The sequence below is a fragment of the Aptenodytes patagonicus genome, chromosome 11, assembly GCF_965638725.1.
Source record: "Aptenodytes patagonicus chromosome 11, bAptPat1.pri.cur, whole genome shotgun sequence".
Classification (NCBI taxonomy): Eukaryota; Metazoa; Chordata; class Aves; order Sphenisciformes; family Spheniscidae; genus Aptenodytes; species Aptenodytes patagonicus.
In genome coordinates this window covers 16,278,035-16,304,555 of record NC_134959.1, presented here as the reverse complement: position 1 = coordinate 16,304,555, position 26,521 = coordinate 16,278,035, and the positions used below count along the sequence as shown (strand labels likewise).

Genomic DNA, 26,521 nt, shown 5'->3' with positions numbered 1-26,521 from the left:
TTGGAACAGAGGCCAAAATGAATACTTTGTTTGGTGAACTATGGAAAGGGAAAAATACCTGCTTGTATTTGTAGGGTATTGCACGGCCTGTATCTTTAGCACTGTTATCAGTAATGATTGTTTTCCTGTAACTGTGCAGGGGTGTGTGCGCGCAATTCCTCTACAGATGGGTATTTTGTGATATTTGAGCTAAATTCAGCTCCAGTGTATGACAGTATTTTTCAAAAAGTGTCACTAACTGCACCACTTACTCTGCCTTGATTTCAGACTGTTGTATGTCTTCTATAACACACGGAAAAATGATTGATAGAAGTAAGTGCCGTACACAAGTGAAAAGGCATTTAAAATCACCATGCTTATTAGAGATGTATGAATGCTAATGCTGGTGCATGACACATATGCCATGCCGTTGGAACAGGTTTATAATCCCGCACATAGTAAAAGTGTTTCACAGTGAAACTTTCCCTTTGTTTTTCAGTGCTCTTGGATAACGTCTCAGTCCCTTTTCACTGTAACTTCCCAAAGTGTAAACTCAGGTGCTCTGGCTGGATCCTGCCCGCAGACACACCAATGGCTCTTCATGTGAAGCCTTTCCTTTCTGTGCACATCCTCCCTCCAGAGTCCCTCTGGCTTCTGCTGCTCTGTAGCCCGAATTTCAGGCTATGTCAGTCCTCTCTTATGACTGAAATGTGGGATGCCAGTTATTTATTTATGTAAAGTGTTCGGAGGCATTAACTCAAGAACACCATAGAAACTGGGCTGGTATTGTAGTCAGGGCTTTTATTCAGGTTGTCTGATGCACTGTGGATGCCGCCTGCCTTTGTGTGCTCCAGTCCCATGTTTTTCCCGACGATGTCTTTGTGTTCCCTATTTGACATATTTTACTGTAAATAAAGAGCGACACTGTCTTGCAGCTGTATCCACTGTGACATTTGACTCTCTGCTGAATGAGTGCATTGTGCCCCGTGCTTTGGGAACATTCTCTCTTTTTAAGAAATAATCCAGTCCTTTAATAGTTTCCTGTATGTGCCTGTATTCCTTTGCTGATCCAGAGAGCTCAGGTGTTCGCCCACCTCTGTCAAACCTCAGCCAGACCAGTTCCTGCCGTGCCGAGGGCTGGCGAGGGTAGAGGTGCTGTGGGCACCACGTCTCGGCACAGGTTGATTCCCATTTTGCATCGTCTTTTTAACTGCACATAAACCCTCTGATCAAACGTGCTGTACGGCTTTTCCTGGGGCATTAGCATTTTGCCACATTTCTCTTAGATATTATGCAGCACCTCTTAATTAGGTCTATGCGTATGATATATTCTTTAGTTTAAGGTTGATTCTGTTACTGGCTGCCCCACAGTTAAGGTGATCTTCCCTGTTCTGCCTGGTCATTTGGTGTCCACCAGACCAGTCCTTTTATGTGTTGAAGATATTCTTCTTTTTGACTTTAGAAAGTTTAAAACCTTACTGAGGCTGGATTTCTCGAATCAGGCTTGGTCCATCGGGTGCCTAACTCCCTCAGTCCTCATTGAACAGCTCAGCTGTCATGAAGTTTTTATTTTTGCCTTTACACAACTGTGCTATTTTTATGTAATTTGTAATTTCAAACTGATTCTGAAACACTTTCAAAATAATTATGTCTATATATAGAAATATATAGGGTTTTGCTCTCAGTATTGAATGCCAATAAATCTATACGTTATAGAGAGGCTGGTAGTCCTGTCTGCATTTCCCATAGTAAGGCTGAACCATCAGTTTCCTATAATGCTGCCAGGGTGGAACTACCTGAGATAACACTGTCTGTGCCAGCTCTCTGCCTTAAACATCATCGTTTGGGGAAAACTCAAGCCAAAGTGCTAATATTCTGGATGCTCTCCTTCCGGTGTGCGTGGAATAATATCCTGAGGTAGCGGGATGGTGTAACCACTTTCCAAAGAGAAAAGAGCTTGTTGTTAGCATTGCTATGGGTAGTACCTTCCTGAAAATGTCATCAAACTTTAAAAATTATGTTCACTGTGCATGCACGTGGCAGGAGAGAGCAGAGCAAAATGAAATCATCATCTCAAGTTAGTTGGCATGAAAAGCGAGTGCGTGTATCGGTTTTCCCCTACACGAAAAGGGAGCATATTCGTACAAGCGCTGGTGTCTTTGAGGAGGAGCGTGGCAGTGAACGGAGGGGCAGGGCCCACCACATCTCCCCGGACTGGGGCTTGGTGCTTCCGTGTCAGCCTCACGGGACTCAGATGGGAAATTTGATGGAGGAGGTGGCGGATGCTGTGAAGCTGTCGGTCGCCTCCACCAGCTAATCCCATCTTCAGACAAGCCATGCTGAACTCAGGGGTCTCCGCTGCATCTCAGTACTGGTTCCCTCTCACCAGCAGCTGCATTGTGTATAGTATAGGAGCTGTGTTGTATATAATATAGGACAGTGACATCCCAAAAAGGGGTTCCAAGCAGAGAATCCGGCATCCAAATTGCCCCAGTGACCTGACGAGATGTGGGCGTCATCCAGAGGTGCAGGAGGGCTCTCGGTTCTCTCCTGGAGAAAACAGCTCTGCACTTTGGCACTCTCAGCTTTGCGCTTTTATTAAAATTCCCCAGAATAAAAAGGAGAGGCATCTGTGAGGAAACAAGATTGATAATAGATTCAAAATGTATTTTTATTGCATTCTTAAATTACCATAATTAAATTAAATTATTAAATGTACTTTTATTAAATTAGCACACAGGCTGGTGTCATTTGCCTTAAATATTTTAATAAAGCCTGTGAAGTCTTCCCTTGTTATCAGCACTCTTGGAATGTATCTATTTAAATGACAGTGTGAGTTTAAGTTCTGGCATTGGGAAGAGAGCCTGGATGGGTGAACTCTGCATTTCTCTGGGGGGCTCGGCAGTGTTACAGGGCTTTCTTTGCTCAAGAGTGGCTGTGGGACCAGAGGCCAGGGGAACCACATAAACTCCCTGTACATATATCTGGAGGAGACACACAAATGATGTGTTGTGACAATAGAGCAGCAAAGCATTTAGGCACATGTTGATAAACTCTGCGGAACAGAGATGTACTTACAGAGCAGGGCCTGGAGGAAATCTGTGTATTGCTGGGTTTGAAGATAATAAAGAGGGATGAATTAATAATTATATATGCATGCGCTACATTTTAAGACAGATTTATGTATGTGTTTCATTTTTTTATGTCAAACCTGCCTTCCTGCTTTCTTTATCTCTAGCTATAAACTGGGTATTTTTCAACAGATGCCAGCATGGAAAGCAGTGGTTTCAAGGGTGCTGCTGCTTTGACGACAGCCGTGAGAGTGAACTTGAACCGTTTTCATGGGAGAGGTTCGGGATGCTCAGACCGGGGCTCCACGCCTTGCCAGCAGCTGCTCCGAACCAGGTAGGGGCTTGCAAATACACCTTCTCATTGGCCCTCCGGCAAGAGAAAAAGTAAAAAAAAAAAAAAAAAAAAAAAAGAAAATTTATAGATTTCTTAGTGAATTGAAAAAAGGGGGAAAAGTTGTATAAATGGTTCATTTTAATTGTGGCATTTAAAATTATTTTTAAAAAAGAATAGAAAATGTGGGGGCAGAGGGCTGGATGGCAAAGGGGCTCAGGGTGGGAACAGGGCTTGGGAATTACTTGCCAAGTGGAATGTGTAAAACTAAGGTTGAAATCCCCTCTTTGCCTGATTGCACGGGGATTTGAATTTGGGTCTCTCAACTCCTCTGAGAGTGCCCAACCACTGGCACATTCTGGGATGAGAATCTGTCCTGCTGAAGCTGTTCTGCTTTGTAAGAATAATTAAATATTCATTGGGCCAGTGAGAGAACAGAAACAATTTGATAGCCTGGGGATTAAGCCTCTCCAATAAGACAAGGCTACAGAAGTAATTCAGTTCCTGATCCGACTCTGATGCTGAACGGATATGAATCTAGGGTCACGCTGACCAAATTTACCAACAATCCCGGTTAGATTTTTCAGTGTATCAATATCACAAAAGAACATTTTTTTTTTTCCTTGTCAACCCTGCTTATGTCTTTATAGAAACTGGTATCACATCGGCTTTTGTAGCGGTGAATCTCTGTTGACTAGAGTTATCCCTGTTTTTTATTAGGATCAGAATCGGGGCCACGGGCTCTTTAACAATCCACCTTTGTCCCAGGTTAGCCTTTCTGAACCCCCAATTTGATACTTAGTGCAGTGATGTGGCGGAATTATATCTTGATTAGAGCGGTGTTATAAGAAACATTTTTTACTATATGTCCAGTCTATGGTGGTAAACTGGAGTCATACAGTAGGAGGGACCTGTAAACATTAATAAACCTGATAGTTTCTGTTAAACCTTAAGAAACCAGAAAATCACCACTAAACATACATTCAAATGCGATGCTGTTCCGTTAAGAAAAATCTTCGGAGTTCTGTACTGAATTCACTCGACAAACAGCAAACGTGTTCCTGAGTTGTTGGGTTCCTTTTGGTGTGAGGGAAAAATAGAAAAGAAAAGAGGAAGATATTTTCCAGGTGAAGATCATTAGCAGGAAAGCGGTGCCTTCACACAGCCCCCCGCATCCCTCTGTCTGATCCGAGCCTACGCAGGCCGAGCAGAGCGCTGCACCCTTCCTGCTGCCTGGGGGCCTGGCCCAGGCGGCCAGATCGGGACCCTTCTGGCCAGGGCTATTTTCACAGTACCTGCAAATAAAACCCCCAGATTCCTTCCATTAGAGACACCTTCTCTTTTGATGCCTGGATGTACAATCGCCTGGGCTCTCACGGTGGCAGGGGCCCATCATGTGCAGGTGAGAGGATGCTTGGAGATGCGGTTCCTCGCGCGCTGGTCAGGGTACGGTAAACGAAATGTTAGCAGTGCCTCCTTCCTACAAAGCAGTAAAGACTGTGTGATACGAACAAGCCCCGTCTAAGTGGGAGAAGAAACTCTTCGAGCGTTTATCTTGAGCAGTTTCATTCATAACTTGGCACCGAGTGCTCCGTGGGGTAACAAGTTTAAAGCACTTAGGATTTTTCTAGAAGAAACCTTCCCAGCAGAGGCGCGCAGGCGACTCCAGCTCCTGCTAAATTTAACACGTTGGGAAAGGCAAAGTAAATAAATCTTCCCTTCCAGCTCTCCAGAAGCAGCCGAGCGGCAGAAGGGGGGTGGGGGAGATACCCCCCCCCCCCCCCCGAACTTTTCCCGCGGCCGCTGAGCCGTTCGCATTCGGGGGAGATTTCGCCGCCCCCCCGATGCCGATCGAAGGCAACTCGACCCGCCACCGCGGGGGGCTGCGCGCTGCGGGACCGGCCGCGGAGCCACCGCCGGCCGGGCGGGGCGGGGGGAGGGGGCCGGGGGGGCGGCACCGCGCGGTTCCGCGCCGCTCCGCGCCGCTCCGCGCGGCGGCGGCGAGTCCGGTCCGCGGCGGCGGTCCGCGTTTTGCGGGCGGCCGCTGTATTTCCCGGGCCGTCCATGGCTCGGTGCTGTTGGCTCTCTCTCCGTCTGATCGGCGCAGGCTGCGCGGGGCTCCCTACGGGATCAGAGCGCTCCCCCGCCGGGACTCCACTCCTCACATCCTCCTGCTGGGACTCAGCTACATTTCCAGCCAAGCCTGGCTTTATTATGTGTGTCTGCACTGCAGCCCCAGCAGCAAGATCAGGAGGAGGAAAAGGAGCCAGGACAAAGAAAAGAGAGGGAGGCTGGCGAGAGCTAAAGAAAATAAAAACCCAGGGCAGCAGCGGCAGCAGCGGCAGCAATGAAGGCAGGAGCGGTGCCACCTTCCAGCGAATAACCCATGGAGGCAGCTAGCGGCCCCGGCATCGATGCAAAGAAGCACTTACCTTGTTCCGCGAAGTGCGTGCGTGCAGGAGAAGGCGGCGGCGAGCGCGGCCGGCCGCGGGGAGCCCACCCGCCCGCCCGCCCAGCTCCGCGCCGCGCACGGCCGGCCGCGCCGCGCCGGGGACACGGGGCGGCCGCCCCTCGGCCCCCGCGGCCAGCATAAAAAAGGACTCGTCGCCCTCCCCGGCCAGCGGCGGGGGCGAGGAAGGGAGAGGCAGCCGGGGGCGAGCGGGCAGAGAGGGAGGGAGGGGGCCGAGCGCGGCCGGGGGAGGATTTAGGAAAATCGCAACAAGGTCGCACCCCCGGAGTGCCCCGAATTGCCGGGGCCGGTGCTCGTCGTGGGTTTAGACACTTAATTCTCCCCGCGCGCCCTCCCCCACCCCAAACCCAGGGACCCCGCGCAGGGCTCTGCTTTTTTTTTTGCTTTTTTTTTTTTATTATTATTATTCCGAAAGTGCGAGCCGGACTGAGAGCCGCAGGGCGCCTGCAAACTTTAAAGAGAACAAAAAGGCGGGTGGGGGCGCGGGCCGGGCTCGCTTTGCGTCGGTAGTATTTGCACATCCAAGGGGGGGGGGGGGGGGGGGGGAGGAAGAAAAAAAAAAAACACAAAGGAAAAAAAATACCGCAACTGTTGCGCCTGTGATTTTATTTTTTTTTATTTTTTTTTCCCCGGGGAGAAGGTGCCCGAGGGGGTGGAAAGAGGAGTTGAACTTGCCGCATTGCAACAGGCAAAAGAAGTGAGAAAATCAAATAATCGATCCCTCTGCTGCTGCTGCCGCTTCGCCTCGCAAAGTTTGGAAGGGGGGGGGGGGAGAGAGAGAGACAGCAGGGAGAGGAAGGGAAGGCAGGGACGGGAGGAAGACGAGGAGGAGGAGGACGAGCCACGGCGCCCGGACATGTCCAGGAGGAAGCAAGCCAAGCCCCGCTCGGTGAAAGGTAAGGCATCCTCCGCCGGCCCCCGCCGCCCGGCTCCGGGCAGCCGCCGCCGCCGCCTCCGCCGCCGCGACGCGGCCAATCAGGGCCGGGTCCCGGCTTGGCGGGGATTGCAAATCGCCCCCCGATACGGGCCGGTGGTGGCGGAGCCCCCCCCCCCCCCCCCGAAAACGGACGGCGGGCGGGCGGGCTCCCCACGCGGGGCGGATGCCCCGCGTGGGGAGCCCGCCCGCCCGCCGTCCGTTCCGGTTGTGGGGGGGTGTGTGTGTGTGTGTACCGCCGTGCCGGCCGAGACTCGCTGGCGACACGTGTCGCGATAATTGATGAAAGAAGCCGGTAGCATCGTTGAGGCGGGGAGGGAGGAAAGTTTCGCGGGGATGCTCGGGTGCGGTGGCGCATCAGCGGGCCGGGGAAGGGAAGGAATGGAGCACACTCGTGTTTTAGCCGGTTAGCTTGAAATTAATGTTTCTTTATGATTGGGAATAGTAGCGCCGTCTGTTTCCTCCCGCTATCCAATGCGCGTAAGGGTGGTGAAAGAAGGGGAGAATTAAAACCGATTTGATAGGTAAGGGTTGAAAACTTGCTTGGGCTTGAAGAAACAATAGCCAAATTTAGCAAGAGCTGCATTAATAAAGGTTAAACATCAAACTTCGCGTATTCTTCACCATCCACAGCGAAGGGGTGTTTAAAACCTCCTGTTTACCTCCATAAGAAAACAGCTGCTGGCGAAACGTAAAGGGAGGGCCGGGACCAGCCCAGCGCCGTATTGCACGCTTTGCCAGCTTTTTGACTTTTAAGTGAATTGGTGCGAGATGGGAAGGCGTGATTTCAGGAGCCTTTCGCTCCCAGCCACGAGGAGGTTAGCTGATGTTGGGTAAGGTTTTATTGTCCTCTGCACAAAGCAGAAGTCGCAAACTCAGTGGTCTGGGGGCTTTGTTGTAGAAGCACAAAAGGATCATAACTTCGGATGCCCAAAAGATGAAACAAAAAGTCTAAAGCGTTCGTAATTAAATAACTTGTGGGTGGACAAAATTAGCATGCAGTTAATCGACCAGCTAAAGAACGAATTGAAACCCCATCCAGGGCCATTTTATGTTATTTGTGAAATATCCACTGTTTAACAGACGATTGCAATGTAAGTCATACATGCTTCAAATGTTTATGAAGTTTTTGTAAAGTAAGTCCTTCATCTTTATACAAAACCCTTAATCATTTTCCCCCCAGACTAACAGTACCTTTTAGCATTGTGCTGTGGGGCAGGTTTGCAGCGTGGCGTTGTGACCCTCCGCAATCCCGGACAATCTCTGCTAAAGGAGCTACTTCGGTAATTGGTAGATGAATGTTACAGTCTGTGGGCAGAAGAAAGGGCAGAGCTAGAGCTATTTCTAGGGGATGCTCTGAAATACGTTGTTTGAAACTAAAAGGATCGCAGTTTGAGAACAGTGGTGCAGGCCTCGGGTCATGACTTCCCCCGGATGAGGGGATCATGTTTAGTGGCCAGGCCTCTGGACTTTCAAATAATTTTCTGTGCTAAAGTGTCACATTTAACGTTCAGGAAATAGTTCTATGCCACTGAAAACCGTGTTTGCTCTAGAAGCTCAGTTAGTAAACATTGACATCTCATGCCGTAATAACATTAGATATTTACCATTTATTAGTTATTTGTTTTCTACCTCATTACTTTTTAGGCGGCAATCTCTCTTGTAAGGGGTTGATACTTTATAATGAAATTTTGACCCTAATTCTAATACAGAACTGATCACTATTGACAAAAGCATTTTTATGAATCAAAGCAGGTAACTTACTGGCAAGTCATAGCTAAGAAACATTATCCCTGTAATGTAGAAATATCTAGAAGGTCTTTGCAACACTGAGCTGGGTGAAGCCCAGTTTTTAAAGATTCTAAATATTTCTGTAGTCTCTAGGCACAAAACCCCATGTTTTCAGCTTCAGCATAAACTGGCTGTAAATTACAGGTCTTAGCATGAGCTGAGTAACAGGGAGTCTAAGGAATGAGCTGAATCTGGGTGAAATTTTGGATAATAGGAGGCAACTCATACATGTATGTAGGATAAAGAATTTCTTCCTTTCCTTACATTCATCTGTATCATCCGCTTTTAAAAAGTCCATCATATACATTTTGTGGTCTAGGGAGCTGGCAACCCAGTAGATTGCCACAGTACACGTTTCCATGGAAATAATTGAGATGTAATAAATAAAGGCACTCTGAGGTCACAGGTTTCCCAATTCAACTGAGAAGAAAACAAGCATAAATTATGTGGATATATGTGTAGCATTTAGGACTTAAAATAATTTACTGTTTTTCTCTTTTCCATATATTTATTTCACTTTGTATAGCAGCTTCACTATTTATTAACCACTACTGAGATTTGTGCATCCTTTTTCATTCAGAAAGATTACGCACTAAAATAGAATCAGTGTGTGCCTGTGATGAAAGGGATTATTCTGCATGCAAAAGGCAAGCTGACTGCACGTTAACTGGGAGCAATGCTGTCTGACATTAAAGAAGTGACCGACTTTGACAGAAGTATCAAATGTTGACAACTCTTAGATGCATGTTATTTAAAATGAAGTGATTGCAAACCAAATCTGGATGCCAGCAAAGCTGCAGGTCATGTGGCCCCTGTGCTGTATTATCAGGTCTCAGGTTTAGCCTGGCAGAAACTTGCAGTAATTCCTGCAGCTGTAACTCCAGCAGTAGCCGTGGACTTTCCCCTGATGTGGGATTTATGATTTGCAATACAATACGCTGATTTGTTTCGACCATTAGTTTGTGCAAACTTGAAGATATTAACCTCGTAGCTGGTGGTTGGGGACAAAGTTCTACTTGGCTTAAAGGAAGGTTGTTTCAGATCGATGAGGATGGAGTAAAAGTAGGAGGGACTGAGTCTTTGTTGGCTTACAGAGTAAATGCTTCAGTGACAGTGTGGTGGTAGCAGTGATGGAGTAAACCACTGGCCTGTTCTTAAGCTTTACTTCACATCACAGACAAAGCCCATGAAAGTAATTTTCCTCGGCACAGACCCTTCTTTTGCCCTGCTGCCAGTAACCTCATCTGCTGAAGGCTTTATCCGTTGTTTGTAAGGAAGAGTCGTACCTTACTCAGTGTCATTAAAACCACGTGGTCTTGAACCCCAGAACCATAACACAGTTGTGAGCATCAAAACACACTGTCTGTCCCCCATTACAAGTGATGGGGAGTGATGTCAACACCAGTGTCCTTAAAAGTTTGGTCTGTGCTGCCAGCTCCGGGGAGCGGCTGGCACCCAATGCGCTGTGGGGGATGAGGAAGGCAGGCGTTCATCATTCCTGTTGATTACACTGTAGCTTCTCATGCTACAACCTGGGGCCTTTGGAAGCCGTTCTGTAAAGTGCTGAGATGCTGGTAACAGTAACTCGTAGGTTTCCAGTCCCATGTAATTGTAATTGAGGAATTACGTGACTGCAGTTTGTGGGGACTGGGCTCGCGTTGGCACAAGGTTTTAAGCATCTGATGCACTTTGGTTGCTGAATTTGACAGTTCTGCAAATTGGTGTCAGCTTGCAAGGGTATTTTGTGCATAAACGTGCTAGTCAGTAATCAAACTGTTTTGCAAAAGAATGCACTAATTAAGTCTAGATTTGTTATCCTACTTGAAGTTGCAGAATTGCTGTCATATTTTTTTGCTTTCAGTTGGCAAAAAATGCTGATAGAAACTTTTGAGTCACACCCTACCTGCCTCATTTGTGTCAGTCAAGAAGAGAAAAGGGGGGTTCCTTGCTACTTCGTTATCTGCAAAGTAAATAAAAATACTTCAACCATTTGCTGAGTTCCAATTAGTTGATTGCTATGAATGATCTTCCTTAAAGGAATGCTGTTTTACCTATCTGCTCATACAAAGGTTTGATTTTGAATGTCTTGTGAAAAGGATTCTCTTTGTCTTGATTGATGTCAAGAATAAAAGCGTGATGGTAATATCCCTTTGAAAGCTATTGTATTGTCAGCTCTGGCTGACAGCAGGAGGCCCTCCTAGTGCTATAGATTAGCGCTGTGAAAACACTGACATTTTCTTTGTTATATTGCTGTTGTTCTGCTTGCAAAGTCAATTATACAATGTTGGAGCTCAGTTACAGAGTTGACTGTGGAAGTAACAATGTCTTTCATACTTGTCTTAAAGATATAATTTTCCTTTTTTCCCAGTTGATAGAGAAGAACCTGAAGGTACTGGAACAGTACATTGTACAAATTAAATTTTGACAAGTATAATCATAATTGCCAAATACAAGAGACTTGTGCGATTATCCTTTAATTTTACAGTTCATTCAAGTTTCGGTGGAATATTATTGATACAGTGAAAGCAGCAGCTAAAATTGATAAAACTCATATCAAATAAGATTACGCTCTTGATTGTTCTTTATCAAGTCTAGCTTTTGGGGGATTAGGAATAATTGGAGATGTTGGTGTTTCATTGTGGGGCTGGTGCCCTGAGAGCGTTTGAATCCGTGCAGTATACCGAGGACTGCCTTCAGGGATTAGCCTGCAGTTTTTAATTTTTGCCTGTGTATTTTGCTACAAGCCTAGCAGCGTTCTCCCCTGAACTCCACAAGTCCCATTTTCCTGCCTTTCTCTCCCTCCGGTATGCTTTCCTGGACAGGATCTGGGTGGTATTTAACTGGTTTTACTGATTGAAACTCCTGCCTGTGTGCAAACACCTTTTAATTGTGGCCTGTTCCCATTGGTCTCAGCGAATATAAAGAATAAACTTGGCCAAAAATTGAAAAGAGTGGGAAGGGTAATGCAAAAGGTTTGAATATGAACGGGGAGAAAATAGAAATCTCATATTTTTAGTGATGCTACGTCTAAAGCCATTGGTGAAAAACAACTACCATGTAATGGTAGTGGCTCTCGGAGAACGCCTCCTATTTTTTTCTTCAAAAATATTTGTGTACAATCAGTGCAAGTTAAAGAACATCATTCATTGCTGAATTGCTTCAGATGACACGTGCAAAAAAATAATCAGAGAGCTCTTGTTAGGACGTTAATTGTAGGATTTCTAAATTACTATTATAAACTAATAAGAGTAACAAAAGATTCCACAGTTACCAGTAATTTGTCAGGATTTATTTTGTTTTTCTTCAATAATTGAAAATTAATGTCTTGAAGTGAAAGCAGATGTTCATGCCATCCTCTGAATCAGATATAAAAATGATGTTTTGTAGATGCGTTAAGCTTGTGTAAATACAAATTGTCTTATCATAGACAGGGCTTTGGCTTGGTTTTATCTCTTGTTTGGTGCCAAATTAACTTTTAGGTTAAACCTGGGTAAGTGGTTTCAGCCTGGTTAAATTAACTAAGCCAAGTGCTTGGGGTGGCACCCAATGATCAGTTTTCATAGTAAATGTTTTAAGAAACCTACCTCACCTGCTGGCTCTGTGAATGACGATACTTTCTCATACTGTAGAATTAATATTTACTTCTATTTTGATAAATGCGCTCTTAATTGTTTACTTGGTTATTTTTACTGAACTAGTTAATTTATATCTTCCCTCCCAATTCCAATTTGTGAAATCAGTTTTAGTTCATTACAACATTCGAAAAATGAAAACCACATTTAAAAAAAAAAAGAAATAATCTCTTCATCTCATGCGTTAGCCTGCAATCTCTAAACGATAATAAATTTCTTCATGTATTATAATATTCTCTTAAACAAAAGATTATTAATTACCCACAATAACTGAACTGTCTTATAAAAATGCCTACATCAACCCCTCATCACTCCATCAGTATTCCTAAATGCCTCTGAAAAAGGATGGCTATTATGTTCCCTTGTATCCTAGTAAATGCACTGGAGTAATGAAATACTAATAATATAAAACCTATTACAGACTCCTGCTAAATCTTGACTGACAAATGGTGGTGGAGGGGAGGGTCTGGTTCTGACGCGTGTGTTGGTGGATGCGGACTTGGAGGGTGCGGGTGGGAGCTGGAGCCAAGTGAGGACCAGCTCCGAGCTCTCTGTAGTACGTGCATTTATTCAACATACTTTTAGAGCCCAGAAGTAGATTCTTGTGCATGTTCTTTCCTGATGTCCATTAGTAAATGCAGAGAAGCTGGTTCCTTGTTCTCTTAGACAAATAAGGTGATGCGAGTTTTAAGTACTACATCTTCTTGACAACACCTAGATGTATATATATGTGCAGCAGTGAATTATGGTGGTATATCGGAGTCGCTTTATTCTAGGGAGTAGAAGGATGTGCAAAGACTAAATGGTCTCTTGTGACATTTCCAGCTACAGAAGGCTCGAGCTTCGACCTCTTGCAATGGTTTGTTTTCTAAAATGCAAACAAAGGGACCTGATGGGGTTGGAAACTGGGTGATGCCGTTCGGAACGGGCTCACAAATCTCGTTGCGGTACAGTGAATTGGTGTATGGCATTAGCTTTTCACTGTATGACTTATTTCGGATAGCACTGCAATACCCATCTGAATCTAGCGATAAGTAGCTTCATTATATTGTTTGCATTTGCTTAGAAAGAAAACCTTTTCCTTTCTAGCCACAGATTAGGCAACAGAAAGACCAATTTGCGGAGCTTGTAAATGCCACTTGTTAATCATATGCAGTACAATTATTAATTTTTTTCTTTTCCCCCTTGGATGTATTAAGTCAACTTTTTAGCTTTTTATGTAATTGAAATTTGCCCTTTTGTTACCTGGGCATGAATTATTTTTGAAATGTTGTCATTACCCGCCCTGCTGTGAGGTTTATCTCTTCTGTTCATCCTAATTAAATAAAACATACTGTTGTTTGCCAGTCTCGTGTTGAAGTGAATTACCTGCCTGAAGGCTTGCACTGGTGTCGGGCACGCTTGTTGCAGCAGCAGCTGTTGACTAACACATTTACTTTTAGATTTTCATTTCAAAGGGCTCAGTTTGTGCAGTGTGACAGGTGAATGCTTTACAGGACTTTCAAGAGCTGAACAAACAGTAAAGGACTTATTGCTACCGCAGTGGAGTGGCAAGTACAAATGTAAGGCAGCCTTTGTGGCAGAGGAGTGTTTCCTTTGCTGGATAAAGGCCACTCAGGAGACGTGAAGGGCTCACTTGGGTATGCCGGGGGTGAAATAATCTCAGTCGTGGTCTCATTTAAACCCACCCTACCTGCGTGTTCTCCTGGGCAATTTCTAGTGGGGTTGATCTCGGCTCTCTTTGTAGCATCACCCGCAGTTGTGTTCTCCTTGAGTCTGGTACTGATAACGAAGGCTGCTTCAGAAGTGTAACAGTTGGAGTTTCTTTATGCAGAAGTTATTTCCAGTTCATATTAGAGAAAGTAAACAATGCATTCGGGTTTTAAAGCAAAGCAGAGGGAAAGGTCCCTGCTTGTAGAGAAACGGTTTGTTTAAGCCTCTGATAGCGCTACAGAAAATGCGTTGCTCACTAGTGAAATCCTGTTATGAGTAAAAGTACAAGAGTTAACAAGTCGCTGTGCTCCAGTCGCTGTTGGTTCCTGCCAGGCTCTAGAGGTTTGGTCAAATGTGGCCTAATTCTGCTTTCCAAATATTAAAAAAAATTACACAGAGGGCAAAAAGACAAGTTCTTAATATGTATATCCTGGGAAAATCCTAAACCAGTATTTTTACCCCCTCCAGTCCCAAGGCTAATCAAAATTCCTTTGTTTCCACATCTACCATTAAAATATATGCCTCCCTTGGTTGTCTGCTGACTGTACAAGTTTAACCACTCAATCAATTGGACTCACAAAAGCTGTTACTGGGTTTAGGTAGCATTTGCCTACGGGTAATTTAGAGATAGGGGTGAGGCTCCAGGCAGCCTTCAACAGGACTGGTACTTAAATTAGCAGCTCTGCTCATTTCTTGGTGATCCTCACCTGGCTGAGATGAGGTTTTTTCTGGGTTACCACTGAGGCAGGTTAGCCAAGCCGCCACCTGGTGATTGCTGGAACTTGCTTCACATGGTGGTGAACTGAGTGGTAATGAAGATAATGTTAATAAAGACAGACTTGCTGTGCCCTTTGAAAAGAGGGTGTTTGGTGTAATGCAGAGATGAAGCTCTTCACTGGGTAAGCATGTAGGACCTACTTTTGCAGTTTTTAGGGTGAGTGCAGTTTTTCCCCTTGATGCTAATTGGAGCTGGATTGGATGTTTAAATGTAAGCCAACAGTCTAAGTCCAAGCTTCCTGAATCTGCTGGAGAACTACTGGTATTAATCAAGATTCCTGTTGGAGGACTGTGAGTAGCCCTAGGCTTGTATCAGCTGTGGGGTGAAACGTGTGTCTTGTTTTGGTGGTGGTGTTTCTTCCTGACCTTAGTGGGGATGGAATTTTATTCTCATTTCTTGTGTTGCAATTGAAAGAACAAAAGAAGCAGAGAGATTTGATGGGAATAGTCACTTGGCATCCAACGCTGCAGAGAGCATCTCCTGCTTCTTCTGCTGGCTCTGTGAGATTGCTGCTGGGGGGATTTCTAGGAGAGCACTGGGAAGGTTCAAGGTGCAGAGGATGCAGCAGTCCTGTGGGAGCACCCCAATGGCACTGCGGGAAACCCAAGAGACCCGGGTTGTGTTTAACATCTGTTAATGTAAGCAGGTACAGGTTTATGTGAGCAAAATTGACTGTGATTCTGCATCCTGTCCCCAAAATTGGAAAACTAATAAGAGGTAGAGAAAAACACATGGTAGAAGGATGAACTTAATACTTGGGGAAGCAGAATTGCTAAACAGAGAAAGATGGAAATAAAGTAGGGAAACTAGGAAATCTGTTGTTGGCATTTGAGTATGGAGGGTGCCTGATGATTAGATGCAAAGTTTTGGCACAGAGGTTTACTTACCTGGAGCTGCATCTATATTATTTTTAACTTTTAGTTTAAAGACTGAGAGAAGGAACAGATCTGAAAAGTGACTCCAACTCCATGGAAAAGGGTATGATGAAGCATAAGTGGAAAAGAAAACACTGGAAGTGTAAAACACCTAAACAAAGTAGCTTTTCTGCTCTTAATAGACAGTGACAGTGCTTTCCTGTCTGGAGGAGTGTTATTCGTTGTGGTTTACAGGTTGTTTTCTGTTTAATATAGAGAAATTTGAGGACAACTGTGATTGCAGTCATTAATTCTGGAAGTTTCAACTATTTTACGATCATGGCAGCATCTGAACTTGGCCTGTGAGGACTCCTAATTGCTCAGGGTTTTGGAGGGAAGAGGAGGTCAGGGTGGTAACTGGAAAAAGTAGGCTTTCAACACTACTTATGTGAATGCACGCAAATACATATAATATATGATGTGTGTTCACGTGTACATGAAAGAGAAGGTCTAGAGGAATAGGTGGTGTCTTTTGTTAGACCAACTAACGTGGTTGCAAAATGCAAGGAAGTTTTTCTGATGCACAAACCTGCCTTCTGCTCTGAAAAAAGCAGCAGCCTTCTGGCTATTTTGCTTGGTAGGTAAATGCAGCTTTGCTTTAATTTACTTATTCAAGCTCTTACTCAAATTTCTCTTGCTTCATTAGATTACTCACATGAGTAAAGATATACTGGATTACATAGTAATGCCAAGCTTGTATATTATTTATTGCTGAATTCTGTGGATGCATTTCAGACAGGTAATTTGTGGCCTCCTTTATTTCTAGGAAAATGGCATGCCTTGCCCTTCATAATTTCTTTGCTTTTACTGACCAGACTGTTCCCCCAGAGGGCATGTGGGATGTGGCAGAGTATTGAAAATACTGGGATGGAGAAGTAGAGAAGGAGGGCTGTGTGTGAATTGCACCTTATTTATGTTTATGCTAGATTTATATGGCAAAAATGGTGTGTTTCTGGCAGTGATACTTTGTGGGGAATGTAGTAGGCAACTCTGGGTGAGAAAGTTGTTACCTTGAGATGATTTTTTTTCTTTAAAGACAAAGGATTACTTTCAGTCTAATGCTGAGCATCCTTTAGGAGTACGGTACAATATATTATAAGCCATTTTAAAATGAAACTGTGAGTGCTTGTCTTCGGATCTTGTATTGAGTCTCGCCTAATGCTCGTGTATGAGTCCACTGATTTGATTCCCTTCATTTCAAGGGTGTTTTCTTTCCTAATTTCTTTCCTGCTTGATAACAGATAGGGGAGATTTGTTTTAAAGCTCCCATTTAGTTTATTTTTATTACTATTTTTGATCTTAAATAAACACTCAACAGAAAGCTTCTGTTTTTATTCTTCTTGATATAAGTAAGTTCAGTAATAAACCTGAACTTAAAGGTGAGGGTCTGAAAAAAAACCACCCTGAGAGATGCTTGGCAGAGCTGTGGTGTGACTGGTTTCCAGCGCACCGAGGGGCGCTGCAGAGCGGGGAGCTGCCGGGCCCTGCCTGCAGAGCCCTGCCTGCAGAGCTGCCAGGCTGCGCAGCTGGGTGTCCCTGGCTGCAGCCGGAGCTGCTGCTCCAGAGACCTCGGGGGACAAAACCCCCCTGCAATTGGCAGAAAGATGCCGCTTCAGTGGCGGGGCTGTTAGTGGCAGGCAGGCAGATCTCCCACGAGGGTTTGCAGGGCGCTTTGACATGGACCAGGAATTCACCCAAAGACCTCTTTATGGAAATATGCATTTGGTATCTCTGCTATGATTTTTCCTCCTTGCCAGTGGGTCTGTATTCAAAATGTGGCTTCAAAGAAAATGCATAGAAAAATGAGCTTTTAATTTGTCACCTGCTGCTGAACCACCCTGTCCTCCTTGAGATGCCAAGTTGTAAATGAGGTTTTTGTATCCCCACACACGGCCATCCAAGAAATGTTCTGCCTGTCGTAGCTGTCAGTGGCACAGCTGAAGACATCAGACCGGTGGTTTAAAAGCTGCTTCTGTCTGATCGGCGCGAGCAAAGCCAATGCAGCGCAAAACCTGAGCAAACAAAAAGGCAGGTAGAGAAACTGTTGTTTCCAGTGGCTTAGGAGGTCCTGGCTGTCTCCAGAGCAGGGACTGCTTGAAGCTTTCTGTCCAGCAATGTTGAGGAAAAAGGAAGCAAAATTCTTTCTTTGTACTATTGCTCAAGTGCTGTTGGAAAACTCCCTTTAAATTAATCTTTAAAAAATGCAATATTTGTTCTAGATTTTATTTTGGAGAACAGTGTCTTCTCTGGCTGCACATCCTATGGCCTCTTCCACCGTGCGTATTTGTCCAAGCACCGGGGACGGCAGGTATCCCAGCTGACAAATGCAGTTTGTCTCCTAGCAAACCTCAAACCACCTAATGAAAGCTTATCTTGAGGTAGAAATCAAGAACTTTGATTTTTAATCTATGGAGAGATGATGATGGGTTGAAAGAAAACTAGCCCAACTGTGGGACTGGCAGGGAAACTGGCTGTTCCTAGTGCCCCTCCATCCAGGAGAGCAGCTGCTGCTGTTATAGCTGCCCCAGCTGGGTAGAGGCAGCTGCCCTTCACCGTGGTATTTGAGTGCTTGTATCAATTAGGCAGCTGAAAATTAATAATAGTAGGAAATAATTCTGTCTTATATAAAGGTATTATTGTGCATAACTAGCCTTGTGACACTGTCCTCTCTACCTTCCTTCTCTCCTGTTTTCTTCCTAATACCTGTAGCCTGTGAAAATGTCGGTGGAGTCCCTTTAGCAGCTTTGCTTCCCTTTCCATGGGATCTTTCCTACCTTGGAGCTTGGGAAGCTTGAGAGTGTTTTGCTTTGAGGAAATACCTGTAGGTATGTTTCCCTTCCCAGGTGGAAGCCTCTTTACTGGTTTTTCCTCCCTTGAATCTTTGCTGGTTTTGCCCATTGCAGTTATGGAGAACGTAACCACAACCCTGGAGCATGTTAGCAGAGCTCCCCAGGTCAGTCATGCCTTTGGGGGGAGGGAAGCAGGTAGGGGAGGAAGGGGCAGGACACAGCTTGCCTGCGGGGTGGTGTGCCTGGAGTCCAGCCTTGGCCACTGCTCAGCTCATGGTGGGACCTGCCAAGGCGATGGCAAGGAGGAGACACGGTGGAATTGTCCCGTTGCTTTGGGAAGCTGAAGTCTGTTGGTGCTCTTATTAGAGGGAATTTATCTGCTCTTCTGTCTTTCTTACTGTCTACTGCTGGCTTGACTCGATTTTCTTTTATTGGCACATCCCAACAGGTTTGTTTCCTTCTGAAGATTTTTTTTTTTTTTTTAATTCAATGTTGCCATGTTGGAAAAACACACACCAGCCCCTAGCTTAAATGCAGTCTACAAATTGGCATATGTTAAACCCCACTACCCTGGAAGGGAGCGTGGAGGTGAATCCTGGTTGGTTTGGGGCTGCCATTACCTTACACTCAGCCTGTGAAACTGTTTTTTTTTTTTTTTTTTTTTGGCCTCCTGGCTGCCCGGCACAGTCCCATGGCTGTGCCCACTGCTGCACAAGGTGAGGGCTGATCCGGTGGGTTTTGCTCTGTTTCTGGCTCCTTGTCCTGCTGCCTAGCAAAGACTCTCTGGAGCTGATTTTACCCACCAGCCCATCAGAAAAGTAACCCTGTAGGTCTCTGTTGGCTGTGGACAGGTCTGGTGTGTGTCGGTGCAGGGTGAGCAGAGCAGGGCAATCCTCCTCAGCAGTGTCCGAGTGCCATCAGTTTGGGTCAAACCTTTCTGAAAAGAGCCTCTGCTGGGGAGGCTGGACTGTGGCTGCTCACGAGGGATGTGGGCGTGCGTCTGTATTTGCAGTGGGCTGATGGCAGGTCGCAAAATCCCTGCAGATGTGTTCAAGAAATGACTGTTGTTGAAGCAAATACTCGAATCTGTGGTGAAGGATGCAAAACCACATGAGCACAGCCTGAAGAAGCTCACTGAAAGTGATGAAGAATGGACTCAAGTTGCACAACTGCTCACTGCTCTCTCCTGTTCCCCTGAGAATCGTGTGTTCCAGCAGAGGTGTGAGCTGTGGAGCGCTCCGTGGTGTCCCGCTGTGGCAGCTAGGCACTGCTCCTCATTACTCTCTGGATGGGGACCCCAGCTGAGCGGGCAGCTGTGCTTCGAAAGCAATGCAAAGCAGAGAGCGAGCGAGCTTGTGTTGCAGGGAAGAGGGAAGGCACCCGGACATCAGAGTTTGGCCAGTGTCTTTCACTGCTCCTGTACTGGTGGAAGTTGCTGGCAGCAGCCTTGCATGAGGCAGCATTGCTGGAGAACAATTTTCTTCTGTATTCTAACTTAGTGGAAATAATGCCACTAAGAAATTAGATTATGTATCTCAAGAAAAAGGGCGATTTGTTATTCTGCTTTTAGCTGGTACCATAGGCTGTGTCACCATGGGGCACGCATCACCAAGTGGGTGCTCCTGCTAATCCTAGCACTTAAAAGCCAGTCCTTTGGCAGATGCTGGTCTGTCTCCTGCGTTTGGATGACAGGAGATGCTATGGTAAATCCCAGCTCTTTTTGCTACTTTATACAGGCTTTTTTCTTGTGGGTAGATTTTGACTACGGTTGACTCGAAATACCACTGTGTCCTGTAACCTCGTGTATAGGCTGGCTCACATTTCTGGAGTTGTAATGTAGCAATGACTTTGCAAAGGACAAAGCCTCTGCTGCCCAAACACCCAGTGTCCTTGGCCCCACCCAGCTGGTGGCCGGCCTGGCCTTTAGTGTTGCGGCAGTGGCTTGCACTTGTTTGCGTTCTTATTTAGAATATTTCTGATGTGGCAAATTTCTACGCCTTGCCCTGCGGGGAAGGACTACCTTCTCTGAGCCTGCCCCACTCCCCCCCGCCCCCCCACCCCATTTGCTTATTTTTAGTCATAGGAAGTAAAAGAATTGGCTGTTTGCCAAGAAGAAATAAAAAGCCAAACAAAAACCCTGAAGCAACCACAACATTGTACCTTTCCTTGCTTTTTAAAAAAATTTCCTTGTAAGTATAACTGCTGATGCGTGTTTTTTAGTAGAAGCTTGTGATTCAATGTTAAACCAATAGCACATCAAAGAATAAAATAGGGTGGTTTCTTGTATGCTTTCCTATTTATTATTAATCTTGTTCAGATTTGGGAAAACATTGTGGTGTGAAAATATGAAGAAATGTTGTCTCATGTAAAGGAATAAAAGAGTAAGATCTTTAAATAACTCGGCGTGCTTGCGCAATGGCATTGGTTGGGCTGCAGTCTGGGCTCTCGAACAACCTTACTTGAAAAAAGAAAAGCTTTAAATTTTATAAATATTTCTGTCTCTCTTTCTCTCTCTTTTGCAATACCTAACATACATTGTCTGTTCTGCTGTTAACTCCCTGATGCAGAATTCCTAAGTTTGGGCTAATAGAAAATTTGGAGGATTCTTCATTATCTGAACCTCTTGAGAAATACCAAATATGTTCCAGTAATTGTGGTGTAGTACAACAGGGAGTCACACTGGCAGTTTGTTGGAAAGGGTTTTTCCTGTAGTTATGAAAACCATACAACTATTAAAATCCCCAAAACTGAAACCGTTGGGATTACTCATATACTTACAGTTAAGCGCATGCCTAAAGGTAGATATATTCAGCATGCCGTTTTTGACTTGCGTTTGATTCCTAGCTTGAGAATATCAGGAAAAAAAAATCCTCAATCACTTCAGTCTTGTGCAGCCTTTTTATTCTGTGCTTACATGGCCGTAGCACGCTGGGCTGTGGCTCGTGACAGAAGCACCTAGGTTTGCTATAAAGCAAATTATTGATAATAAAGGATGAAAAGTTTTCAAAATCGTAAGATACTCCAGGCTGTTAGAAGAGACTCGGAGTCAGATTTCTCCCCTCCCGCCTTCTCTTCTGCCTCTGCCACAGCTCCTTGATGAATGTGCATGTGTCATTTAATTTTTTTTCTTTCTCTCAATATTTTCCATCTTGGTTGTATGCAAAGAGGGTATAACATTTGTCCCTTGGAGAGTAGAGTGAATTTATTAAATGCTGTGAGATGCTGGATAGGTAAAAGTGGAGTGGAACACCAATATTATAGTTCAGGTCATAATATTTGGGTTTGTTTTGTGGTTGTTTCATCTTCCCTATTCTAGAAGATGTTTTATAGAATAGAATTAACAGGAAAAACTAGAAAGTGATGCTTGCTTTATAGCTGTGGTATAGGGACTTCTGTCCTTGCCAGGCAATCCCTTACTGAGAAGGCACTGGTTGCTTTGCTCTTCTGTCTGCAAGGTAGCAATAGTAACAGCTCTCTGTATTTCTTAGTTTCTCTCTTAAAAACTTCCTTTGATTAAATACTTCTTATCTCGTACGTGACTTTTTCTTGGAAAACACTGGCATGTGCCTATAAGTGTATTGATATATCATCCTAAGGAGTTAGTTAGCACATCTATTCTTCTTACAAAACAAAATGCGTTTTGTGTCTATGAAACTGTCTAAACAATTTGCTTTGAGCCAGAATTTGGAAATATGCAGGTTGTGGAGTATAACTGATACAAAAATGTTTTTGTTGTGCTGCTTTAAAGAAAATCCATTTGCACAAGTATCAATATGTGGGGGAATTTAATTTTAAAAACAGTCCCAGCCACTTTGTGGAAAAATATAATGCAGTACATAAACTCATTTTAGACACTACTTATTCTACCGTGTCCCATTAGTTGATGTTTACACAGCGCTTTGAAAATGTAAAGCGCTATATAAGTGCTTATGATTACTACATTATTATTATTCTCCCTCTTGAAAAAAGACCCTCTAGGGAGAGGGAGACTTGCTTTTGCATTTCATCTGTAGTGCATATCCCACAAGAAATATACCCGTTTGTTTTGGTTTTTACATTCTTCCCTCCCCACTTCCACCCTTCTGGAAAAAAATAAGTATTGTGTGTTAGAGATTACAGAGCTCTTATTTAGTTTATGCTTGGTAACTACACCAATAAGAACATTATTTGAAGGCATATCTTAAAATAGCTTTTTATTCCAATCCGTGCAATAAAATGAATCGCCACCCTGGTCTCAGCCCCTGTGGTCTGTGGGTGCTGCAGAGGCACCTTGCCCAGCCTGGGCACCGAGGGGTAAGCAGGAGCTGGTGATGATGCCTTTTGCTGGTGTCCTCCTGCCTGGCCCATCGGCCAATGTGGGCCCAAGGACAAAAACCCCTGACTGAAGGAAGTACAGGGACAGTGCCAACAAAGCCTTAGAAGAATTTCCTTCCTATAGAGAGGAAGCACTACAGGTTTTTCTGCAGTATCAGAACTATTGTTTTTCCTGGTAAAGAAAAATTCATCAATTCCTCATCTCCTTTACACTCTTAACAGCAGCCTGTATCACTGCAGGAGAACAAGATTTCAGTTTAAGTTATTTTAACCCCCTTTATCCCTTGAATCTTTACCATGAGAAGGACTTTTAGTGGGAAATGTTAACCATTTACATCCTGAAATTTGAGAGCAATTCCCTGTGCCTCTGCATTATATACTGTGCCGTACCATGGTTGAGGCTGTAATCATGGCTGATGAAATTTGGAGTTACTTTTGCCCAGGTACCCCTAGACTTGGATCGTCGTAAGCTAGGGAAGCAGTAACCATAAGCCTTCTTTGAGTACAGCAAGGAACACTTCATTCCTCTTCTAGTTTTACCTTTGTTACGCTGCCCTCCAGTGCCCTGGTCCCTGCCTGGCCCTGTGCTGGGCTCCCCATGATGAAGTGGTTCCGATTCCAGCGTTCCCTGCCCATCGCTGCTGTCAGCTGTATTTTGGGAAGAGGTACAGAGGAAAGGGAAAGAGGCCTTGAAAAACGTGCAGGATGGGAGAGCCTGAGGATGATGTTTATTACAGAGCATAACCTGACAGATTTGTCACTGGATTTCGCCCTCAGTTATGTCACAGCACACAGCTGCTAAATAATGAGGTCACATGCAGCATTTCAACCTGGTTTCCAGCAGAAATGGGGTTTTATGCAGCCATCCTTACCTGTGTGTGCGCGCATGCCCTTCGGTGGTGGTTCAGTCTAAGCTGGTGTCCCCCAGCTGTGGCAGGGGGTGGTGGTTGCTGGTAGGTGTGGTCCCAAACCTCTACAAACAACGGCAGGGTGAAAGAAGGGGGAAACCTCTGAAATCGGCTGGAAAGGCTTCAGCAAATGCTAAGCAGCCGGTGCAGGTGAGCGCTTGCAGTACTGGCATGGCTGTAGGAGAAGGCTGCAGCATGTGGGAGTGGGGATGCGGTGACAGGCTGGGCCAGTCCTGGTCATGTTCAGAGCTCCCTTTCCTTTATTCACTTCAAGTGATTAATAGTTCAGCTGTGTGACTGACCACATTTCCAGGCGTTGTCTAAATCAAAGCTGAAGTGTAAATGTGGTCTGATAACTTAAACCTATGTATTATGTTATTATTTTATAAAGGGTTCATCAGCCTGGTCGGTGCAGGTTGGGTGCTTTAGTTTCAGGGAGGAAAGTGCCAGGCTGCGGGGAGGTGCAGAGCAGGGATGGGGCTGGCATTGGCTGGGGGAAGCAAGGGATGGGAAGCACTTTGCCCCTTAGGTTGCATCCCTCCCAAAGCTGCCAGCCCTGAAATTACCGCCCAGGAAATTGGCTGTGGGCAAGTTTTGCTGTGCTTAGTGCCCAGGGACTCGTAGGTGTTGTGGAGGTAGTGGGTCGGGTTGGCACAGCCTCATGCCCCTCCCTGCTTCATTCCTTTCTAAATAGCAATTAATTTGGGGGTGGAAAAGTGTAAATTTTTATAGAGTGGAAGCTTAAGTTCAGAATGAAAACCAATTCACTTGGGCACCCTGGATTGTTTGACTGATTGCAGATGAATGCCCAGAGACTGAGCCTGGGGCAGCAGTAGGTGTACATATTTGATATGGTTAAAAAGGACAAAAAAAATTCCACAACTTTTCTTGCCTCTTTCAGTCCAAGCCTGCCAGGTTTGTAGAAACCTTGTCAGTGAGAGCAGACTTGTTACTGAAACCTGGCTCCGGGTGATGCCCAGCACAACCCCTGGGTGATGGAGGGCAATTCCCATACACTGAGTCTTCTGCAGGGTAACTTGGAAAACTCCAGAGAGATCAAATTTACCTGCTGTGTCTTAGCAAAGGTAGTTATCTGCAACGGGAGTGAAAGTCATCAGACCTGCATGCTCATCAGGTTTCCTTGTCAGCGCTTGTCCCTTCCCTTTGGGGTGTCATTTTCTACCTGTGTTTTAATGACAAACACACCAAAATGGAAATGAAGGTGGCAGTCATTGCCCTCACTGTGGTATAAATCGTGGGGGTCAGCCTTGGGGCAGCCCTGTGGGATGGGGTGGATGTCACCGGTTCCTCAGTGTCCCAACACCTCCCTGGAGGACAGGGAATATCCCAGTCTCCCTGCATGCACACCAAGTAAATCCTAAACACGTGCAGGCGCAAAGATGCTCCAAAAACACAACCAGTTTGTGCGGAGGCAAGGGAGAGTGAGCAAATACCCTGCAGAAAATAAAGCACAGCTGCCCAATTCGGCCACTGAGCCCTGGCTGTGATCGGCCACACATGGTCATGCCCCAGAGGCTGTCGGGCAGCGGGCTGGCTCCCGGGTTGGCCCCCGCAGCGTGTGGCACGAACAGCCTGGGGCTGGGCAGATGGCTCCCTCCCGGCCACAGGGGCCCCACTCCTCTGGGAGCGAGCCCTGCTGAGACTGCAACAACAGCAACCCAGGAGCTGGGCAGATGGTCTACTGGCGGCCGCCAGGATAATTGCATCAGCTGGTTACTTCTGCAGCCAGCAGAGCCTCCTATTTGTACCGCTCTGAAATGATCCCGATTTTTTTTTTTTTTGTTTGCTTGTTCTTTTTTTCCTTCCCTGCCCTGTTTAAATTTATGTATTTTTTGTAAGGGGTGGGGGGTGAGGCCGGGGGGGCAGCCATCTGCTGGAGGGGCAGACAGACACCTGAACGGGTGAGGGGTCTGCGGTGGCCTCCTGCACCGCGTGTCGCTCGGGGCTTGAATGATGTTGCAAAGAGAAGAGCTGGACCAGTATGACCCTTTCCAGCCTCAGCGGTGCACTGCAGTCCCAGTCCGTGTGCGATACGCCTGCCAGCCTCCACCTAAATTGCTCCACATACCCGAGCTGCGGCTCCTGCGAGCGTGCCTGCCCGAGGTCTGAATAATGCAGCAAACCCCCTTGGGTCCCGTCTCTCTGCCTCCCCCTCCCTGGGTCGGCACCTCAGCACTGCTACTGCAGGAGAGCTGCCGAGATGTCCGCTGGCGGTTGCTGGGGCTGCTGTGCAGCCCTGGCTTGCCTGCCACCCTCGCTCCTCCTTTTGGACTCTTGTTACACAGACAAAAGATCTGCATGTTCCTATTGGGTTCTATTCTGTTTACGGGATTGCTGACAGGTGTGGGCTCTGCTGACTTCTAAGCCACAAAATATCTATGGAGGGCAGGGAAAGGTCCCCTGGAGATGGCCGGTGTCCCCCTGGTTGGTTCCCGAGTGCCTCGGTGCTCCTGTGCATCTTGCTCTGGGATTGGTGGGGAAGGGGCCGGGAGTGATGAAGTGGCAACTGGTGTTTGCTTGGGTTTATTCGCTCTGGTTTTAACTCTCAGCACAGCACAGGTAGTTGCAGTAGAGCTGATCTCAACTTGCTGCTGACCCAGAGGTCCCGTAATCCCTAATAGTAGTAGGATTAGATTTTTTCCAGCCAAGTCCTCCTTTCGTTTCCCTTTTTATTTTTGTCCTTTTCCCTTTGCAATACTTTACGCCCCAGCTGACATACAGTCTGCCTCCTGCCTCAACCCTTGCCTGGTTACTCCAGCTCCCAGAAAGGCTTGCCCTTCTTTTGGGAGAAGCTTGTCAACCTGGCCCTCCCTTCTGTGCTGTCCTCCCTGTCTCTTCACCCCTTTCTGTGCATGAGGGAGATTGATTTTGCTGTT

The 26,521-nt window shown here is 45.8% G+C and overlaps 1 protein-coding gene across 3 annotated transcripts in view; it reads left to right on the top strand.

Annotated features, from left to right (window-relative positions):
* The first annotated feature begins 6,668 nt into the window (after positions 1 to 6,668).
* The window catches only part of ZNF423 (zinc finger protein 423), a 236,507-nt gene continuing 216,654 nt past the window's right edge, over positions 6,669 to 26,521 (top strand). For all 3 annotated transcript variants that reach the window (XM_076349270.1, XM_076349271.1, XM_076349269.1), the window contains exon 1: positions 6,669 to 6,747. In XM_076349270.1, the coding sequence (XP_076205385.1) occupies positions 6,708 to 6,747 (40 nt within the window). In that variant the 5' untranslated portion in view covers positions 6,669 to 6,707. The remainder of the gene's footprint in view (positions 6,748 to 26,521) is intronic.